General features: G+C 39.7%; 1 protein-coding gene and 1 pseudogene across 3 annotated transcripts; both read right to left on the minus strand.

Moving 5' to 3' along the window:
* Positions 1-928: 928 nt before the first annotated feature.
* On the minus strand, positions 929-6,569 carry LOC126618633 (disease resistance protein RUN1-like). Of its 3 annotated transcripts, none has more exons than XM_050286740.1 (8): positions 5,907-6,569; positions 4,410-5,505; positions 4,022-4,321; positions 3,052-3,897; positions 2,299-2,959; positions 1,763-1,795; positions 1,497-1,607; positions 929-1,348 (listed from the first exon to the last, which is right to left on the minus strand). In XM_050286740.1, the coding sequence occupies exons 1-8, from the start codon at positions 6,434-6,436 to the stop codon at positions 1,149-1,151; spliced, it is 3,777 nt and encodes a 1,258-aa protein (XP_050142697.1). In that variant the 5' UTR covers positions 6,437-6,569; the 3' UTR covers positions 929-1,148. The 3 variants fall into 3 exon arrangements, with proteins under 3 accessions (XP_050142697.1, XP_050142699.1, XP_050142698.1); XM_050286742.1 differs by having other exon boundaries at positions 4,410-5,269; positions 5,907-6,004; XM_050286741.1 differs by lacking the exons at positions 929-1,348; positions 1,763-1,795 and having other exon boundaries at positions 2,290-2,959.
* A 3,790-nt stretch (positions 6,570-10,359) lies between these two features.
* LOC126619647 (polygalacturonate 4-alpha-galacturonosyltransferase-like) lies at positions 10,360-20,258 on the minus strand (annotated as a pseudogene).
* Between the last annotated feature and the right edge of the window lie 260 nt (positions 20,259-20,518).

Raw genomic sequence — 20,518 nt, forward strand, 5'->3', positions numbered from 1 at the left:
CCATATTTAGATCACCTATCTACTGCAACTGTGGTAAAAATAGGATTGTTGTTAGGGTAATGCTGGGAAGACTAAATTCATGGACAAAATTTTGGAAACTAAATGATATGGAAGTTGATGATTGGTTTATTACTCAAGTTTTGATAAATGTGCTCATTCCTATTTAGTCTCCCTAGCATTACCCTTATTCTTATTTTTTTTTTCTTGAATATCTTGGTGAAAATAGGGTGAAGTGCTGATTTAGTCCATAAACTATCATCTCAGTGAAAATTAGGTCCCTGAATTATTTTTTTCGATTAAATAAGTCCCTAAATTCATTACAAATTGCTAATTTCATCCCTACTATTATATTCAAAGCTATTTTATCTAATTTTTCGTCAACTTAAGTTACTTGACACACTTTAGAGTGTAATACCATCATTTTCTTGTTTATAAGCCTTTAACATTTCATATAGGTTACGAATTTAATGTCTAATTTACCCTCAAAAGTTAACTTACACTATTTCTTTATGAAAAAACTATCAATTTATCCTCCAAAGTTAACTTCATACACTATTTCTTTATGAAAAACTACCAATCTACCCTCTAATGTGTATCACAATCTATCCTCTAATGTGTATCACATGCAAGTAACGTGACATAAATTGACGAAAAATTGAATATAGTAGCTTCAAATATAACATTAGGGATGTAATTGGCAGATTTTTATAATTCAGGAACTAATTTTTCTGAAAAAATAGTTTATGGACCTAATTTTCACTAAGGTGATAATTCAGGGACTAAATTGGCTGTTTAGCTGTGAAAATAATACCAAAATTGGTGTACTAGTATTTCTCTTTCCAATGTTGACAAAGGTACAAGTTCCGGCTTGATATCTTCTCCTTTCTCGAGTTCGTTGTCATCTCCGAAAGTGCAAAATCCGGCGTTGGCCAAGGCTGTGTAGAATTGATCAGTAAAAATCTTGAAGAGTATCTTAGATCGCAAACATATTAGAATACACGAAATTAAACTCATTGTTGAACAATATTAATTGTTTTGACAATGCTACTCGTGTCATATCAATTCAGTTGGTAACCACACATTGAAAGGAAGGAGAGAGCGAGCGAGAACACAAGGATGGACGTATAAATACAGCAAGCTGAAACTGGTCATGTAGGGACAGTGAACTCCATGAACTTCTCTCTCGATTCTTTCGCCAATAGAGAGCAGAGCGACCACATAAAAAACAAGAGAACTAACAAGACAGCGGCCATGATGAGCACCTTCCACCCTTTAACGCCGCAGTTATTGCTGCCGGCTGCCCTTGTTGGTACAAGTGTTTGATCATCTTGTTGCTCTTCTTTTGAATCTAAAAAGCATACAAATAACAGAATATCCTGACATGTTAGAAGTGAAGCTTTCAAAATGCTAACTTATCAGCAGCGACATATTGTATTTCCGTTTTCTCTTTTGAAAAATATTTGGAGTAAAATCAAAAGCTTCACCAAAAACCTCACCGGTATCTTCATCCCGTTTCTCTTCTTCATTGTCTGATGAATATACACCGGCAGAGTTATTGCTGCCTACAACCCTTGTCGCCACAATTGCGCTATCATCCTGTTGCTCTTCTTCAGTATATAAAAAACACACAAATAACAGAAAATCCCCATATGTTAGAATTGAAGTCTTGAAAATGCTAAGTTATCAGTTACGACATTTTGTATTTCAGTTGTTTCTCTTGAAAATATTCGAAGCAAACTCAGAAGTGTTGCCAAAACCTCACCAGTATCTTCATCTTCTTGATCTTCTTCGTTGCCTGATAAACGTACAAATAACAAAAGGTGCACTATTATTAGAGGAAAGATTTGATATGAAAACGATCCGAAAAACTGGAAGTGTTTATGGAGCATAATTTACCAGCGGTGACAAACTGGAAGTGTTTATGGAGCATAATAGTATGAGGTTGTATGCAATCAGTGGCAGGGAAGAAAAATTCTCAAGTATCGCTAATGCTGGATGTATTTTATGCAATATTTAATGATGTCGAACACATTCGAACTTTGATATCTAATTTCAAGGGGCTTTTGTATCTCAAGCGGTTAACATCGCTTAGCTATGAACCCGAATTTTGAAGGTAGAAAACATGTTGAAAACAAGGAGGGAATGCAAAGATATGTCTGTATAAAGTAAAATTTCATCCTCTTGCCATTTTTTGTATAAAAAACATACAAATAACATAAAATTTATTGGAAACATTTTTCAAATGAATATGAGCGGACCTGGAAGTGTAATTCATTGCAATACAACAACACAACATACCTGTGTCGTCTTCATCAGAGTCCATGATGACGTGATTCAACCAACTAAGCCAAGAGAACTCAACACTTTCATCATATTCAGTATTTTTTTTAGGGATACCTAGTAAGTATAATCCTGGTATATGCTCCCACATGGACAAATCTCCACCGATGACAGATGGATAATCAGGAAGATCTGCAGTCGTGTTGTGTTGTGTACTCATTTTGTCTTGGTGCTCTTGCACAAGCTCGACACCGAACTCCTTGAGCTGAAACACATTAGGTCTCATGAGTACTAAAACAAGCACTTCATCTCCACATTTTAATATTGATTCATTCTCCATTTTCCAGTGGCTCAACAATATGATATCTTCTTCCTCTCCTGGAATACCATAGAGATCTGGGCCATATATCCACGTTAGACCCTTGCTTTTGTTTCTCACTTTGATCATTATTGGATCACGTTCATTACCGTCGTCAACATCAGAATCAGAATCAGTAGAACCATTATTAGAATTCTTCTCCTTTGCATAGGTAGCAAAGATGTTCAGGCCTCGGATTTTGTGATCTGGAAGCAAAGACACGATAAAAGATATTGAGGACATTGTACTTTTATGGCTGAACTGGCCCGGAACCTCATTCCCAACAAAAAATGTGCTGAATATACCATATTGGTACAATCCCTGTAAGCATGGCACGAAAACGACTATATTAGTCGACTCTATTGAGAGAGAGAGAGAGAGAGAGAGAGAGAGAGGGAGAGAGAGAGGCGCACCTGGACGGGACTCCATCTATTCTCTAATGTTTTTGGTTTCTTCATTCGAATGGCTGGCAAGGAACCCAAGTTGCTCAAGCCTAAAAGTTTGGTCATTTCCACATCAACTCTATCAATAGGCTCTAACTTGTACAAGTACTCCCAGTCAACTAGATTGTAGTTCTCCATCATAGCGGTCGAATTCTGAAACCCATAGGATTGATATGTTATTTTTTTTAATGATATGCATCCACGTATATCCATAACTTTGTGTACTTTTGGTAATGCCACAAGTGATTCGAGCCTCTCACATCTTAAGAAAGAGAGATCATCGAGCCTTCGCAAACTTTTGATGAAAACTGGCAGACTACGAATTGGATTCTTATCTAAACTTATTGTTCGCAACAAGGATAGGTTACTTAAATCCCTATGAAAGGCATCATCAGAAAGATTGCACCCACTGAGATTTAACTCTACTAAAGAGTAAGGAAAAGAACCCAAGATACTTGAACTTCTTTCTGGCCATAATTCACTTAATGGAATTTCATCTATTTCAAGAACTTTCAGAGACTCCATCTTCTTCAGAATCTCCATTGGAAATTCATCAAGATTTGAGCAACCAGATAAAATGAGTGTTTCAAGTGATTTAAGCATGCACATGTTCTTTGGAAGCATCCTAAGATTCTTGCAATCCTTCATATTCAAGTACACAAGTCTCTCCAGGGTTCTAATGGATTCATGAACATCAATTAGGCTTGTGCAATCTACAATAATCAATTCTTCTAGACTGGGGCAAAGTGAGAAGTCCACAATTTCAGTGAGGCCATGAGAATGGCTGACATCAAGGATCTTCAAAGATGGAAGAAACTGTGGAAAATAAATAAAGAAAGAAGAAATACGTGTAGGAGTTAATTCTAACATATGCAATTAATCAACAAATCAAGAACTAACAAAAGAAGGAAAATGAACTGAAGTATGTAGAGTAACGTACTTTTGTTCCTTTGTAGACTTGTCTCAAGCTACTATGTTGCATTTCAAGAACAACTAGATACTTCAAAGGAAAATCAATAGGTATAGAATCCAAAGGAAATTCAAGCCAACACAGCCATCTTAACCCAGTAGGGAAATCTGCGTAACATCCATCTAGTCGTACATGACTAAGATGGAGTAATTGTAATTTGCGCATCCTTTCAAATGCATTGGTTTCCAAGGCTGTCTCATTTGTGTTTATTGGACTGTTTGCAGGATGCATACGCATATCCAATACAAGACCTTGAATTGTTTGTGAACCCTAAAAGAAAAAAAAAAGGAAACATTAATATGGATAATTTTCACAAGAAGAAATACATATGTAGACATAAAAGGCATAGGTTTCTTACATTCTTTTCCCTCAATACTTGGAAAGAATCCTTATGGCGCCATAATCTACTACGTTTCTCAGGCTCTTCTGATTCTAGGCGAACAATTTCTCTTCCCATGCCACGAATCATGTCATGCATGTTTACCCAACCGCATTCAGAAACTGTCACTAAGCATCTATCAATGAGATTATGAATGCCAATGGTTGTATGGAAATCACATCCATCAAGTATTCTAACAATGTAGTTTTTTTTCCTTCCTATTAGGAAACAAGCAATGTGGAGGAATAGTTTCCGGTCATGGTCATCTTGTAAACTGTCATAGCTTATTCTTAGTTTATTCATGATTTCGCCATTAGGAAAAACTTTTAACTTCTCCAATGCACTTTGCCATACACATATACTTTCCCCTGATAAAGAAGAACCCAAAAGTTTTAGAGCTAATGGAAGTCCGCCGCTATGTTGCACTGCCATTTTTGAATGCTCCATGTATTCTTCTATGGGATGGTCCTGGCCAAATGCATGCCAACTGAAAAGCTCCAATGATTCATTGTAACCCAAAGTTTTAACATTGTACACCTTTGTAACTTGATGTGCCTTTAGCAACCTTTCACGCCTAGTTGTTATAAGTATCTTACTTCCGGGAAAAAACCGATCTTTCATCCTTAGTACAGCATCTAATTGGTCCATTTGGTCCACATCATCCAGAACAAGCAGAACTCTTCTAGAGCTTATGGCACCTTCAATCTTACTTATTCCCTCACTAACACTCTGTATTTTCACTTTTCTACCGTTCAAAATATCATAAAGAAGTTTCATTTGTATTTGAACTAAGCCATTTCGAACTGCTATTTCTTTGATATTTTCAATGAAACTACTTCCTGTAAATCTTTTGTAGTTAGAATTGTAAATATGTTTTGCAATGGTTGTCTTCCCTATTCCAGACATGCCATACAAAACAAATATACCAACATCACTTGATCCATCTTGTAACCACAAATTGATTCGTTCGACTTGAGATTGGATTCCAACCAATTTTGGTTCAACACTCAATGGCGTGCGACTTAACTTGTCTCCTATCACTTTAACAATTTTTTCGATAAACTTTGACTCGTACCTAAGAATTTGCAAACAAAATGAAAAATGAATTGAGGAATTTAGATAATTAAACATATATTGATAGACTTTATTTAAATAAGGAAAAAAGAGGATTGCTGACAAAATTAAAAGAAATAAGGAATATAGCGCATAATTTATACGAACTATAGACAAATTCAACACAGGTTAAATAACTTTTTTCCATGCTTTTAAAAAAAAATCTAAGCAACCGCAAACCAATAGACTAACATGGAAAATGACTAATCCTTGAGTAGTGTGATTTCTTTAAGTTGACCTAAATTGGAATTATTATGCACTACTGAGATTGAATTAAAAAAATATATAAAAATCAGGTCCCTATGGATCATATATCAAATTGACAAAAGAAAGAAGAGGAGAAATGGAGAAAATGGAAGTTACCCATCAGCTTTATTTTGTAAGACCATGCCGGCTAGATTTGCAACCTCTGCAAGTGCCTTCCGCCATCTCGTCACCTTTTTCGGCGATTGAGATGTCTCGTGTCTTTCAAATGCTTTTCCAATACTTTCTGTCTGCTTCCTCACGTGGGACGGATCGACATGGTAGAAGACTGGTAAAACTACATGGTCTGAGGGAGGCCTCTGGCGTTTAAGGATCCTTTTGCGTTCAAGGATCATCACAAGCTCATCAAGGCACCATCTGGATGATGCGTAATCTTCTGAAAACACGACAACAGAAGTTCGTGACAGATGGATCGCTTTCCGCAGTCCTGGCTTTATAACTTCTCCTCTCTTAAGTTCGTCGTCGTCTCGGAACGTGAGAAATCCTGCGTTGTTCAAGGCTGTGTAGAGGTGGTCAGTAAACGTCATGCGAGTGTCTTCGCCTCTGAAGCTCAAGAACACGTCGTAGCGATAACCCCGAAAATTTATGGAATCAGAGGAGGTTCCTTGAGATGTTCTCACGAGAGCCATTGATGTGGATCGATGCTCAAACAAAAAAACTGGTCTTTGCTAGGTGCAATGCAAATGCCTCTGTGCAGGCATCCCTATCTACTTCCAGAAAAATTTGCAAACAATTATAAAATGGGTCGTTCTCATGCATTGACCCACAAGCCTTTCTTTAAGTCATGGCCGGCCACTAGTGGCAGAGATGATAATAAAAAGAAAGACTACTACTTGTTTTATATGTGATTTTATAATTTACAATTCATATTGGTCGTTGCTCATGGAAAGGGATCCCGGATCCCTTCCTCCTAAATTACTAAGTTCGGAGATTCGGCCATTAAAATTTGATCTAACAGTTACAAACACGGGCCTACTTTTAGCCGTTTGATCAAATTTCAATGGCTCGGATCCCCGGACTTGTTGGATTAGAAGAAAGGTATCCGGATAGGATCCCTTTCCGTTGCTCACCTTTTGTAGTTGGACAACATCTTTTGTGATAAAATGCAAACTCACACTACCACGAGACTACCCACCAACTCGAAGGTTTAAAACTTGATAGAACCGCAATAATAATGTGGCATTTGTAATGTTCAGTTACTTTCATAAGGAAAGTCTGGAATAACTTGAATGTGGGCACATATGTAATATGGTTGAACTTGAGGTGGATGATCGAATTGTTGTGCAGCTATAGGCTTGTTGTATAGTTATAGGCATGGCTAAAAGAAATCACTTGCCGAGGTGGATTTTCTCTATACGACATTGAAAATTGATAATAATGTTACGCAAATTCACTACAGAAAAGCAGACGCACCTGTTCAAGATTTGGACAAGCTCACATGTACCAGTCAAGTGGACTCATGGGCAGATGCACACAAAGCCTACTGATTTCGAGGAAGGATTGCGATTGTGGCACCAGAAGAGTTCCTCAGTTTCTCAAAATTCTTGCCAGACATCCCAATCAAAGAACTCGCTTGGGAACCAACTATCAAAAGTCTTATGTACTAGCTGTTAATGTTTTGTAACTTTTGATTTTATGAATACTTGAGAAGTAGAACGAAGTGCTCCAATCGATTTGATTACTTCACACACACACACACACACAGAGTGTGCTATTAGAGGACAAGATATAACCGTTGTGATCTCACACAGTTCACATGAGCCATCAGGCAGAAACCCATATGAGATGCACATGTGACATGCCTCACTTAAACACTCTAACAGAAAAACAGGTGGCAAAATACAAGCCATTCAAATGTTATAATCTCAGCCGTGCATTACAGCTGAGTATTCAAACTAAAACTAAGAACACAAGCAACTAAGTTTTACAGAATCAATCCAAGCAACTAATCTTCCTGCAAAAAGCTTATACTCCAACACTCCCTTCTAATGTTGCAGATTTGACTCCAAGCATACTTCTGAGCATATAGAACCTATCCTTTGGTAGAGCTTTGGTAAAGATGTCCGCTAATTGTTCTTCTTTTCATAAGGATTCGACGTGATCATGGAGTGTCGGCTGTCGACTACCTGACGCCCTCCCCCTCCTCCTTTATCCGGGCTTGGGACCGGCAATGTAAGATAAACTTATTGATTATATCATTCTGCAATGCATCTCTGATGTAATGGTACCTTGTGTGAATGTGTTTTGATCTTTGATGAAGGACAGGATTCTTTGTCATTGCTATCGCAGACTGATTGTCGCAGTATAAAGGAGTTGCATTAGTTTGCACTTCTCCAAAGTCTTCTAGTACAAATCTTAGCCAAATTGTTTGAGTTGTTGCCTTAAAGGCACTAATATACTCAGCTTCAACAGTTGACAATACAACACTATGTTGCTTCACTGATGGCAAAGAAAAAATGCCATGCCAAATGTAAAGGCATAGCCGAATGTACTCTTTATATCAGTTTCATCTCCTCCCCCAATCACTATCACAATATCCCACAAGCATTTCTGATTTTCCTTTTTCATACTCAATACCAAAATCAATGGTTGAATGTACCTAAGCACAGTCTTTGTAGTTCCAGGATGCTTCTGGGTTGGATTATGCATGAATGTAGATAACAGGCTTGCTGCAAACATTGTGTCAGGTCTAATTGCAGTAAGATACAACAGACTTCCCACAATTTGCCTTACACAACCTCATTTGCTAGTTCACTCCTATCATCCTTCTTAAGTTTCTCATTCACAGCTAGAGGTATACTCACATGTTTGAATCTTTTAGACCAAACTTCTCCAAGAGTGTAGTGCATACAGAATCGATCAATGAAGGTCTCATGTTCAGATTGCACAATTCCTTCCTAGAAAATGATACCACAAGCTAAGATCTGTCATCTCATACTTTCTCATCATGTCAGCCTTGTTCATTGATCAGTTCCATGCTACTTCCAATATACACAATGTCACAACATAGATTGAGACAACTAATGATTCTCCTCCTTTGATTATGTATAAAGTGGCTTCATTAGGACTCCTTTGAATACCACACTCAAGTAGATAGGAATTAATTTTTACTAGGCTCTGGAAGCCTGTTTTAAATCATACAAGGCTTTTCTAAGCTTGTACACTTTGTCTTCGGAAGCTAGGACAATGAATCCCTTATGTTGGTCCACATAAACCTCCTATTCAACATTCCATTCAAGAAGGCAAACCTGACATCGAGCTGATATAATTTCTAGCTTTTCTGAGCTACAAGTGCAATGAGTGTTCTTACTGTATCCAATCTAGCAACAGAAGCGTCTCATAGTAATCTACTCTTGGCTTTTGAGAATATCCTTTGGCAACTAGCCTTGCCTTATGCTTCAGTATAGTGCCATCCAGGTTCAATTTTGTCTTGAATACCCACTTTACACCAACAATGAGCTTATCTGTTGGTCTGTCAACCAATTCCCATGTTCCATTCTTTTTAATCATCTCAATTTCACTCTTCATCACTTTCTTCCAAGCTTCATCAGTAGCAGCATCTTCATATTTTCCAAGTTCAACAATATTAGGATTGCATCTTGCATAGATATCACTCAGTGATTTTAGTTTCAGTAGTGGTACTTGCAGAGCTAGTTTCTCCAATTTCAGTTACAAATTCTTGGAATACATTCCCTTAAGAACGACTCCCTTCTAACTGTGGTGGTTCTGCATTCAGACTACCATCAGCATTTTCAATCTCACTGATATTATCATTCAATTGCAACCTTACAAGAAATGTCTTAGATTTTTCACTCTTAGCATTCCAACTCCACATAGCATTCTCATCAAATAGAACACTTCTGGAAAGTATGATCTATCTTTGTGGAACAAAAACTCTATATCCTTTTTCAGCTTTTTCATATCCACTAAAATTCCCTTGATTGAACATTCATGCAGTTTGTGTCTCAATTGTCCAGGGATGTGACTATAGCACAAAGACTTTGAGATGTTTGACTCCTGGTCTTCTTCCACTAAGCCTCAAATGGTGTTTTATCCTTCACTGCCTTTATGGGACATCTATTGAGTAAATAGATTGCTGTGTTGACAGCATCTCCCCAAAGATAGTATGACAATCTCCTCTCATGTAGCATGCTTTTTGTCATTTCCACAATTTTTCTATTCCTCCTCTCAGCAACACAAAAGAAAGAAACGGTCATTGACATCGGATCCACCACTGTGATAGGATCACATATTCGCTTCTTATCAAATGCCCAGCACAGTACGACAGGCAAACCGTACACTGAAGCCACAACAAGATACAGTTTTCAACCAATTTTCCTCGACAAGTTTACATGTCCGGAATTTCTGAAACACCAAAATGTGAAGTAAAACAAAAGAATAGCCATCAAGGCATTTCTCACATGCATTACATCAAGAAAGAGGGCATCTAAGCATCATACTTCTTTTGACTGAAAGGGAAGAAAAATGACTGAAAAAGGAGAATGAATCTCCTTGGCGAAATTAGCACACAAATTCAACAACTGAAAGATCATTAAAACACTGAAAAGCTCATGATTCAAGCAATTAATATATCATGTCCCTTACACATTACACTACGCGAGAATGTTCAAAGAATACAGCATCTTAGAAATTTAATCCTAATCATGTCCCGACATCTTAGCTCTGAAACAAAAAGGGTATTGAGTTACACAGGTCATCACGGTAATGAATTTGTTGTTACCTTGTTAAAATGGGAGAGGAATCATGGAGTAACTATTAAAAATGAATGAATTACAAAGAAGAATAAACAATGTGGATTATGGTAACAAGAAAATAGGGAATACCTCCTCCCGACAAGCCACACATAACCTAAGTGGCTTGTCGGATGGAGATACCAAGGAACAAGAGAGAGACTGAGAAATTTTCCAGTATTTACGTAAATCCCCATTTTATCAGGTTCATTCACTTAGCTTGCAGCTGCGAAGATGGGGATGAACATATTTAATGTACTTGGTCCAGTGTCCTCGATACTTTGTCATCGCCAACTCCAGCCATGGTTTCATGTTGCCATTATAATGTACAACAGCCGCGTTGTCAATCTCAGCTCGATCAAGACTTGGGTTGTAACCTAAACCAAGCACATGCCATGACTTTTGTAGTGGATGTGTCAGCCCATAAAATGTAATTAGCCCTGGAGGTAATGTTCCAAGTTCCCAAAGTGTACTGTCTTCATTCTAAGACCAAAAAAAAAGAAACAGAAGCAAAAAAGGGAAAACAATTATGTCAGATGGCCAATTTTCATAGGAAGGAAAAAAGCAAGTGCCAAGGGTGATGGTGTTGTGGCTGATTTCATACACAAATCTATGCAAAAGAACAGAACATGTAGCAGCAAATGAAATACGTAAGATTCCTGACAATCGCCATGTTCTGCCACTTGTGATAGATACCAGTAATATCTTTCTTCTTCCACTCCTTAAGATCAAACATGTTCATGCCATATGCCCATCCACATGCGTTTAGATCAAAGTTTCTTGCGGTATGAGGATTTGAGAAATTTAGGTACTCGTCAAACCGGTGGAAGCTCTCACCACAGGTTTCTACTGCACCATTTACTTTTCCGTGTAGATCAACTGCCCACAATCCAGTTAAGTCTTTCTGGACAACTATGTCATCATCAAGAAACAAGATCTTATCCAACTTGGGATAAACCTGTGGAAGACAGAATCTCAAATGATTAAGCATCGAGAGATACTTTGGGTTCCTGTACTTCAGATTAGAAGCGCCAGATGAGAGAGTGGTGGTATGTGTTGAGAGTTGTCCCACATTGGTGAGGGACAAGGTTTGCTATGTGCTTATATGGTCTTGGGCTACTCCTCATATTGCCAATTGGTTTTATGGTGGAACCTCAATTTCATCGTGGTATCAGAGCGGGTTGTCCTCGTGTGAAGCCAAACGGCCACACGCGCTCCACGTCACCCAGTTGTTGTCCACGTGTAGGCTTGAAAATCCGCCACACGTGCGGGGGCGTGTTGAGAGTTGTCCTACATTGGTGAAGGACAAGGTTTGCTATGTGCTTATATGGTCTTGGGCTACTCCTCATATTGCCAATTGGTTTTATGGTGGAACCTCAATTTCATCAGTATGGTCGGCCTTGAAATAATAGTTTTTCATTGCAGCAGACTCAAGCTGACGCAGAACCGGGCAGTACGATGAGTTTAGCCACTTAAACTCGTCAACATTTTCAACATGAATAGTGGCTTTTCCAGGAGGATTCAATAAAAACCACATATTCACGGCTCCAAAGTTAAGCTTATCGGTAGCAAGATGGAATACGTGTTTTGACGGATCCTGCAATCACCAAGAAACACACATTAGTTGAACAGGAAACCTGCATCTGACTTCAGTAATGGACATTACGAAGGACTACAGATGGGATATATGTCAAATAGGATACGGTCAACTTTCAAATATTGTTATTTATTTTTTGTTTGTTTGTTAATTTACTTTCAACTTCCTTATGAATGAGGTACATGAAAGAGGCAGTCCAGTTAGAAAAGATAAACACAGCAAGCTTATGATCAAACATCTTCTAATCATTTCATCTGATTGCCACACTTAGAATATTAAAGAAGCAGGTTATACGGATAACAATTAGCATTTGTACCTTAAGAAAAACCAGGTGATGAAATCTTTTATTATTAAGCCTTATATACCAGAAATTGACATCTCATAGAAGTTGAAATGCCTTGGACCTTGACATTCCTCAACAGAGTCACCATGGCGTTTGTGACAGTTTTTCAGTTCTTTTGGAAACAGACACAAAGATACGCGCAAGGAAACTACCAGCATAGAGTAACAGTTCAGCTCACCTTGGCATTTATGACAGTAGAGTTGACGACGACTGATGCAGCCAAGACGTTGTCTGAGAAGAGAGCGTAATGATAAAGATTTGGATTTTCCAGGTTCTCACTTCTAGGGAACTTTCTCTTCTCAAGGGGGAGGAGGTAATAATCTATGGTTAGCGCACAGATAAGTAGTGGATTCCATTTGGGATGGTCTTGGCAGCTAACTGACTAAGAAATGTGCTCTGCTTTTTCAAGCTCCGAACTTGTTCATCTGCAGTCTGAAGACAAAATACTTACCAAGATCAAGGAATATTAAGGGAATTGATTTTCACACATATTTTTTAGTTTTTCATATACACCTCTTTATTTGGGGTCATAGGATTGAATAAATCAAACGAAATAAACCACCAAATTAAATATGGATGTGTAGGAAGCTAAGGGGGCATGTGAAAATTATTTTTAATTATTAAATGAGAGTCAAATGTGGGATTCCATGACTAGTAGTATCCGAAAAGTAGTAAAAGATGTATTAGGAGAGTCCGAAGGGCTTTGCTCCACACCAAAAGGAATCTTGGTGGTGGAAGGAGGAGGTACAGACAAAGGTTAAGGTTAAGAAGGAATGTTGTAAAACCTTATACAAGGATAGGACCAAAGAAAACGGTGAAATGTATAGGATAGCAAAAGAAAGAGGCGAAGAAAGTTGTGAGAGAAGCTAAGCTAGCGGCTTTTGACAATATGTATAAGCAACTAGATACCAAAGAAGGAGAGTTGGATATCTATAAACTAGCTAGAGCAAGGGAAAAGAAGACAAGGGGCATAAACCAAGTGAGGTGCATCAAAGATGAGAATGGAAAGGTTCTTGCTACAGAGAACGCGGTCAAAGACAGATGAAGAGGTTATTTTCATAATCTTTTCAATGAAGGACATGAAAAGAGTATTTCTTAGGGGAGTTGAGTAACTCAAAAGAGTGTAGAAACTACTCATTTTACTTCCAAATTAGGAAGGAATAAGTGGTTGTAGCTTTGAAAAAGATAAAGCGTAGAAAAGCAGTGGGCCCAGATGATATACCGATCGAAGTGTAGAAAGTCTTGGGAGAGACGGGTATAGCATGGCTCACAGACCTTTTCAATAGGATTTTGAAAACGAAGAAGATGTCAAATGAGTGGCGAAAAAACACTTTGGTGCCTATCTACAAAAATAAGGCTGACGTACAAAATTGCATGAACTATAGGGGTAAATTATTTATGGGTAAATTACATTTTACCCTCTTAGGTTTAAGATCGATTTCAATTTCTTACAACATATTTAAAACATTTCAATTTTATACCTCATCTACTATTTTATTTCAATTTCATATCTGTTACATTTTCCATTCATTGGTCCGTTAAGCGCTAACGTGGATGCAAAATTTGTGCCATGTGGCAAAAAAAAAATTATGCATTTAAAATATTATAATAATTTATCCTATTAAAATAAATATAAAAAAAAACCTAAATCCCCAAAACCCCACCCCACCCCCACCCACCTCCTATAAATTGACGTGGGGCCCACCGGTGAAGTGAAAAGTGGGTTGTGAAGCCCAGACGCCGAGCGCCCACTCTCCCAAAGCGCAGCACGCGCCAGGCTGAATCCTAGCGGGAGCCCACCCACGTGGGCATGTCCCCCCGCATGTCAAACGGAAATGTAGCCCAACGGCTACTTTTGTCGATCCAACGACCATATTTAATTGGACCCTTTTTTAATCCAACAATCAACGTTCAAATTTTATTTTTCTTTTATATTTATATATTTACTAAATCCAACGGTTTAGATCAAATATAATCAAATCTAATGGTAAAATAAAAAATAAAAAAATAAAAAAAGATCTAACGGCCCAAATTTAAATCCAATGACTAAAATTATTTAACTCAATTAGGTAGCATTCGAAATGCAGATGTGAGCTTCTAATGAGGTGATAGGCTTTGTCGGCCTACGACATCTATCTTCCTTACAAAATAGTGGTCATGATGGACAACTGCATTCAAGATGCTTTCAAAAAGCTCTATCCTCATCTGAAAACGCCTCCGAAAATCATGAGAAGATTAACTCTGACGTTCGATGAAATAATTTGTCATCATCTAGTCATGACACTCTTCTCTACCACGCTGCACAAATGAACGCCCCATGATAGAACCACTATGGCTAGATTCGGCATGGTGCTAATATTAAATAAGTGAGTTTGCAAATTCGGTTTCTTCTGCGTTCAATTCTGCATTGTCAGTTGCATGGCTTGCTTAGTATTGTGCCATCTGCATTGCCAAGCTACACCTTCTTCTATCACCCATTGATGAGATATTGATTATTTTTAAGAAACAAAAATACTTTGAAAGTTGGAAGATTGGTGAATATAGAGGATGATTGAAGGTTTGAAGGTTGTGTGTTGATTTGATATTCAACCTATGTTTATATAAAGGATGATTGAATGTTTCAGTTTCATGTGTGTAGGTTTGTGTTTCATGTGTTTTGTATGTATGTTAGTATGTGTTTCATGTGTGTCTTGTGTTTCATGTATTTTGTGTTTATACATCTCTATCATGATTTTCATATTCTTTCATAGTGTTTCGTGAGTTTCATGTATAGATTTAGTGATTTTTCAATATTTATCGGAATTTAAATATTTTTAGATTAAAATGTTCATAAAATTAATTTACGATACTCTACATTTAAAAAAAAAAAAAAGTTAATTTAAGAAAAAAAATTAGCCCAAATTCATTCTTTAATAATCTGGGGCTAAAGTTTTAACTTTTAGGCCAGAATGGTTGAAGTAGAAAAGCTGTTTATGAGCTTGTAGACATCGAAATTTCGTAAATAAATGTTGACCGATAAATCAAAGTGTCAACGCTCATGTATTACATAAATTTTACACGTAGCGTGTGACTCAACGAAAATTGAAATGAGTTGGAAAAGTCATCAAATAGGACACGTGTCAACACCTGGCAGAAACGACTTATTTCATCTGGGATATTATATTCAAAATTAGGCATTGGAAAATTCTATAAATACAAGCCCATTTCATTCATTTAAGGAACCAAAATCATTAGGCAAAACTCTTGAAGCTCTGAAGCTCTGAAACTCCGAAGCTCTCAAGCATCCAGGTTCCCGAAGAATCAAGAAAGCGTTCTTCGTTCATCGTTCTTCCAAGATCAAGCCCGACGGCCCTTGGATCAACAATCATCCACCTTCAAGATCAAGCCCCGACGGCCCTTGAGGAAAGCGTTCTTCGTTCATCGTTCTTCCAAGATCAAGCCCGACGGCCCTTGGATCAACAATCGTCTACCTTCAAGATCAAGCCCCGACGGCCCTTGAAGAAAGCACCATCGTTCATCATCCGTTCATCCAAGATCAAGCCCCAACGGCCCTTTGGATCAACAACGTCGACAAATCCACACATCCAACCGTTCTTCAAGATCAAGTCCAAAAGCCCTTGGAGATCCGTTCATCACTGTTCTTCAAAGATCAAGCCCAAAAGCCCCTTTGAAGATCCGCTCAAATCCACCTTCAAGATCAAGTCCACGGCCCTTGAAGAACGTTCATCCTTAGATCAAGCCCAACGGCCCTTTGGATCAATCACACATCCACAAATACACACCTTACGGAGATCGAATCAGAGGATCAAAATAGAGAGAGATTGTAACCCAAAATCATCAAATACAAATATTATTTTGTGCACGTTGTTCTTGTCTCTTTCGTTTCAGGAATTTTTCGTGTTCACAAATTGGCACGCCCAGTGGGACAATCTCTGCCTCTCATCTCTTTCTCCGTTCAAGAAATTCAAGCGCACTTCCGAAATTAATGGCATCAAGGAAGGCTCAAACTGTTCCCGCAACCGGCGCAAAGAACAAAAGCGTCATCGTCGCAACTGGTGTCACTTTGGGCATCACGACTCGAAGCATGGCAAGAGCTACTTCTGCCGCCTCTTTCACCTCTGCATCAACTCTGCCAAGGGAACAAAAGCACCCAAGGCACGAGCCTTCGATCACCTTAGCCTCACTAAGGGCACCAAGGGGGGAAAGCCCAAGGAAATACTCCGAATCCATGCTCTCCGATGCCGATTCAAGCGACAGTTCAGCCATGCAAGTCATGACCATTGGAGCAACTTCAATCGATGAGCAGCTGGCTCAAATGAATGAAGCAATCGCAAGGCTAACCCGAATTGTGGAAGAAAAAGACTTGCAAATTGCAGCACTAGTCAACCGACTGGAGGCGCAGGACGGCGATAAACCCGACCCAGAGGATGATCCACTAAAGGGAGGAGCTGGCGGAGACGAAGAACCTCCGGTGAAGAAAATCGATGGGAAGCCGGAGCCAAACCAAGCAGCGGCACTCATGGGATCTCTTTCTATCCAGCAGCTGCAGGAGATGATCACCAACACCATCAAGGCACAGTACGAAGGGAGCTCACGTACCTCCTTGTTCTACTCGAAGCCCTATTCTAAGAAGATTGATGCCCTAAGGATGCCAAGGGGTTACCAACCACCAAAGTTCATGCAGTTTGATGGAAAAGGAAACCCAAAACAGCACGTTGCACATTTCGTCGAAACTTGCAACAACGCGGGGACAGAGGGAGACTACCTCGCCAAGCAATTTGTGCGCTCGCTGAAAGGAAACGCCTTTGAGTGGTACACGAACCTAGAGCCTGAGTCAATCAACAGCTGGGAGCAATTGGAACGGGAATTCCTTAATCGCTTCTACAGCACCCGCCGCACTGTGAGCATGCTAGAGCTAACGAGCACAAAGCAGTGGAAGGACAAGCCAGTCATTGACTACATCAACAGATGGCGCACTCTAAGCCTCGACTGCAAAGACAGGCTCTCGGAAACCTCTTCAATCGAGATGTGCATCCAAGGCATGCAATGGGGTTTGCAATACATCCTTCAAGGCATCAAACCACGGACCTTCGAAGAGCTAGCCACCCGCGCCCATGACATGGAGTTAAGCATCGCCCATCATGGGAAGAAAGAATCGATTGCCGACTACAAGGACAACAAAGTTCTTGGGACAAAGGTGGAAAAGGCTGCATGGAAACCCACCAAGGAAGCGATGACGGTCAACACATCTCCTGTCAAAATCTCCACACGAGGCAAGGCGATTCAAGCCGAAGGCTTTCGTGATCAAGAGATGCGTAGACGCACTTTGAAGGAGCTCGAGGAGAAAACTTATCCATTCCCCGACTCTGATGTGGTTGCCATGTTAGAAGACTTGCTGGAAAAGAAGGTGATCGGCTTGCCTGAGTGCAGACGGCCAGAAGAGATGAATCGCACCGACAGTCCAAGGTACTGTAAATTCCACCGCTTCATCAGTCATCCGACAGAAAAGTGCTTCGTGCTGAAAGATCTCATCATGAAGCTGGCTCAAAAAGGAATCATCGAGCTAGATCTTGACAATGTGGTGAAGTCAAACTATACCACCATCACTTTTGGCTCTTCCAACTCAAAGTTTTCACCTCAACCGCTGGGGGCATCCTCAAAGACAAGCAAAGTTGAAGGATGGACTCAAGTCACTCCTAAGAAATTGCACAAGAAGCATACGTCTCTTCCACAAGTCCGCCAATCGGAAAGAGGGCAAAGCAGCTCTTGTCAACCTTCAAAGCAACGTGAACGTGTTGAAGATGATGAAATTGTGACACAAAGATAGTCCGTTGCCATCACGATGCGCGACTTCTTGCCCGAAGACTTTTTCAATCACGCGGTCAAAGCTCTTTGCTATGAAAATTGTGAGGAACGCCTCTCCAAAATTGCTTGACAAAATTCACAAATTCTCCTCGCCCGCACGAGTCTAAGGGCTGGTTTGGTATTGTTGTGCTTTGAAAAAAAGCTGTTGTGAGAATAAGCGGCTGTGCTGTGAAAATAAGCGGCTGTGAAATAAATCAGCAGAGTGTTTGGTAAACTTTTTTGTAAAAGTGCTTTTGGAAAAAAAAGCAGTCTGATAGTGGATCTTTTCATTAAATGAGCACTGTAGTTCTATGTGCTTTGAAAAAAAGCCAGTTTTCCAAAGCTACAAATTGCAGCTTCAGCTTTTTCCTTTGATTTCAGCTTATTCTCACAGCAGCTTCCAAAATAAGCCCTTTTTTATAAGTTTACCAAACACCAAAAACACTCCCAGCTTTTTTTCATAGAAGCTTTTTTTAAAATCACCTCAACCCCAAACTGGGGCTAAACTGCATGGCACAAAGCTCCTGGTCTGCACGAGCATAAAAGGCAACATCAACGCTCCTGGTCTGCACGAGCATAAAAGGCAACACCAAATGCTCCTTGTTCGCACGAGCCTAAACTGCACGAACCAAACGCTCCTGGTCTGCACGAGCATAAAAGGCAACACCAACGCTCCTTGCCTGCACGAGCAGAAACTGCAACATGGCACCAAACGCTCCTGGTCTGCACGAGCATAAAAGGCAACACCCAAGCTCCTTGTCCGCACGAGCCTAAACTGTAGGACACGAGGCTCCTCGCCTGCACGAGCCTAAACTGCATAGCACTACGCTCCTGGTCTGCACGAGCATAAAAAGCAACACCAACGCTCCTTGCCTGCATGAGCTGAAACTGCAAACGGCACAAAAAAAAATACCAAAAAAAAAAAAAGGGTCTTTTGAACTACGTTTTGACTTGATCTCTTTCTTTGGAAGGGTACGTAGGCAGCTTGAATATTCAATTTCAAGTTCAGTCACATCAAAATTAAAAAAAAATGTTTTATTAAATAGAGTCAATTTTATTACAAATTTATTTTGTTAAAAAATAAAAAATAAAAAAAATAAAAATCTTTGCAATTTTCCTTTGACAAATTTAAATTACTGTTTCTTCGAAAAAAAATGAATACATATGTTATTATGTATTTACAAAAAAAAATAATACAATTTCTTCAAAAGATCAAAACAAAAACAAAAAAAAACAAAAAAAAAAGAAAAAAGAAAAAAAGTTTGTACAATATATTATATATATATGTATATATGTACACATATATATATAATCTGCAATTGCTTCGGCCCAGCACGGTTCACACCATCAACAAGTCCACCAAACGTTGGGCCCATCTCCTGTGGCCCAGTTCTTCACCTCCAGCTTGTCTTCTTCCCTAAACGCCTCCCTCTTGTCCCTAAGGAAAATTCTGCAGCTCTAGGGTTTGGTTGTGCTGTACTCGGTGGCTGTCACCTGTATTTATTTGGAGGAAAAGACCCGCTGAAGGGATCAATGAGGCGAGTCATCTTTTATAATGCCAGGACCGGCTTGGGTATGACCGACCCAGCAAGGCCGTCGATTGGCTAATCAAGAAGGCCAAGGCCGCCATAGACGAGCTCGAGGAGCTTCCCTCATGGAACCCACATTCAATTTCGACCACCGCGGCTGCTCCAGCCATGGAGACCCAGAACCCGTCCGCCACCGACATCCACTGCTTCGCGGCAGTGGACGCAATTGGGTCTGCTAATCGAAGAACAATGGTGGGGAGTGGAGTTTCGGAGCAGCAATTTGCTCAGAACCCAAATAGCAACTCGACTTTCCTCCTTCCTCCTCAATCGGACAGCCGTGCCTTCGACTTGCAGCTCACCACACGCCACGGGACGGCCCAATGCCATCATCGATTCCACTCCCGTAGCAGCGCTTCGCCAAACTCCTGCCCACCTTCTTCTTCTCCGCCGTGAGAACAACAGCCGCAACAGCTCAACGCCCTGCAACAACCTTCTTCCGCCTCTGCAATTGCACCGACAACCCATGTCGAGATGCTCGAGAGCCTGCCCTCATCCTTATCCTCCTCATCTCAGATCCGAGACCAATGCTCGCAACCTGTTCAATCAAATGCCTCACAAGGATTTGGTCACTTGGACTGCCTTAATTT

The sequence above is a fragment of the Malus sylvestris genome, chromosome 4, assembly GCF_916048215.2.
Source record: "Malus sylvestris chromosome 4, drMalSylv7.2, whole genome shotgun sequence".
NCBI lineage: Eukaryota > Viridiplantae > Streptophyta > Magnoliopsida > Rosales > Rosaceae > Malus > Malus sylvestris.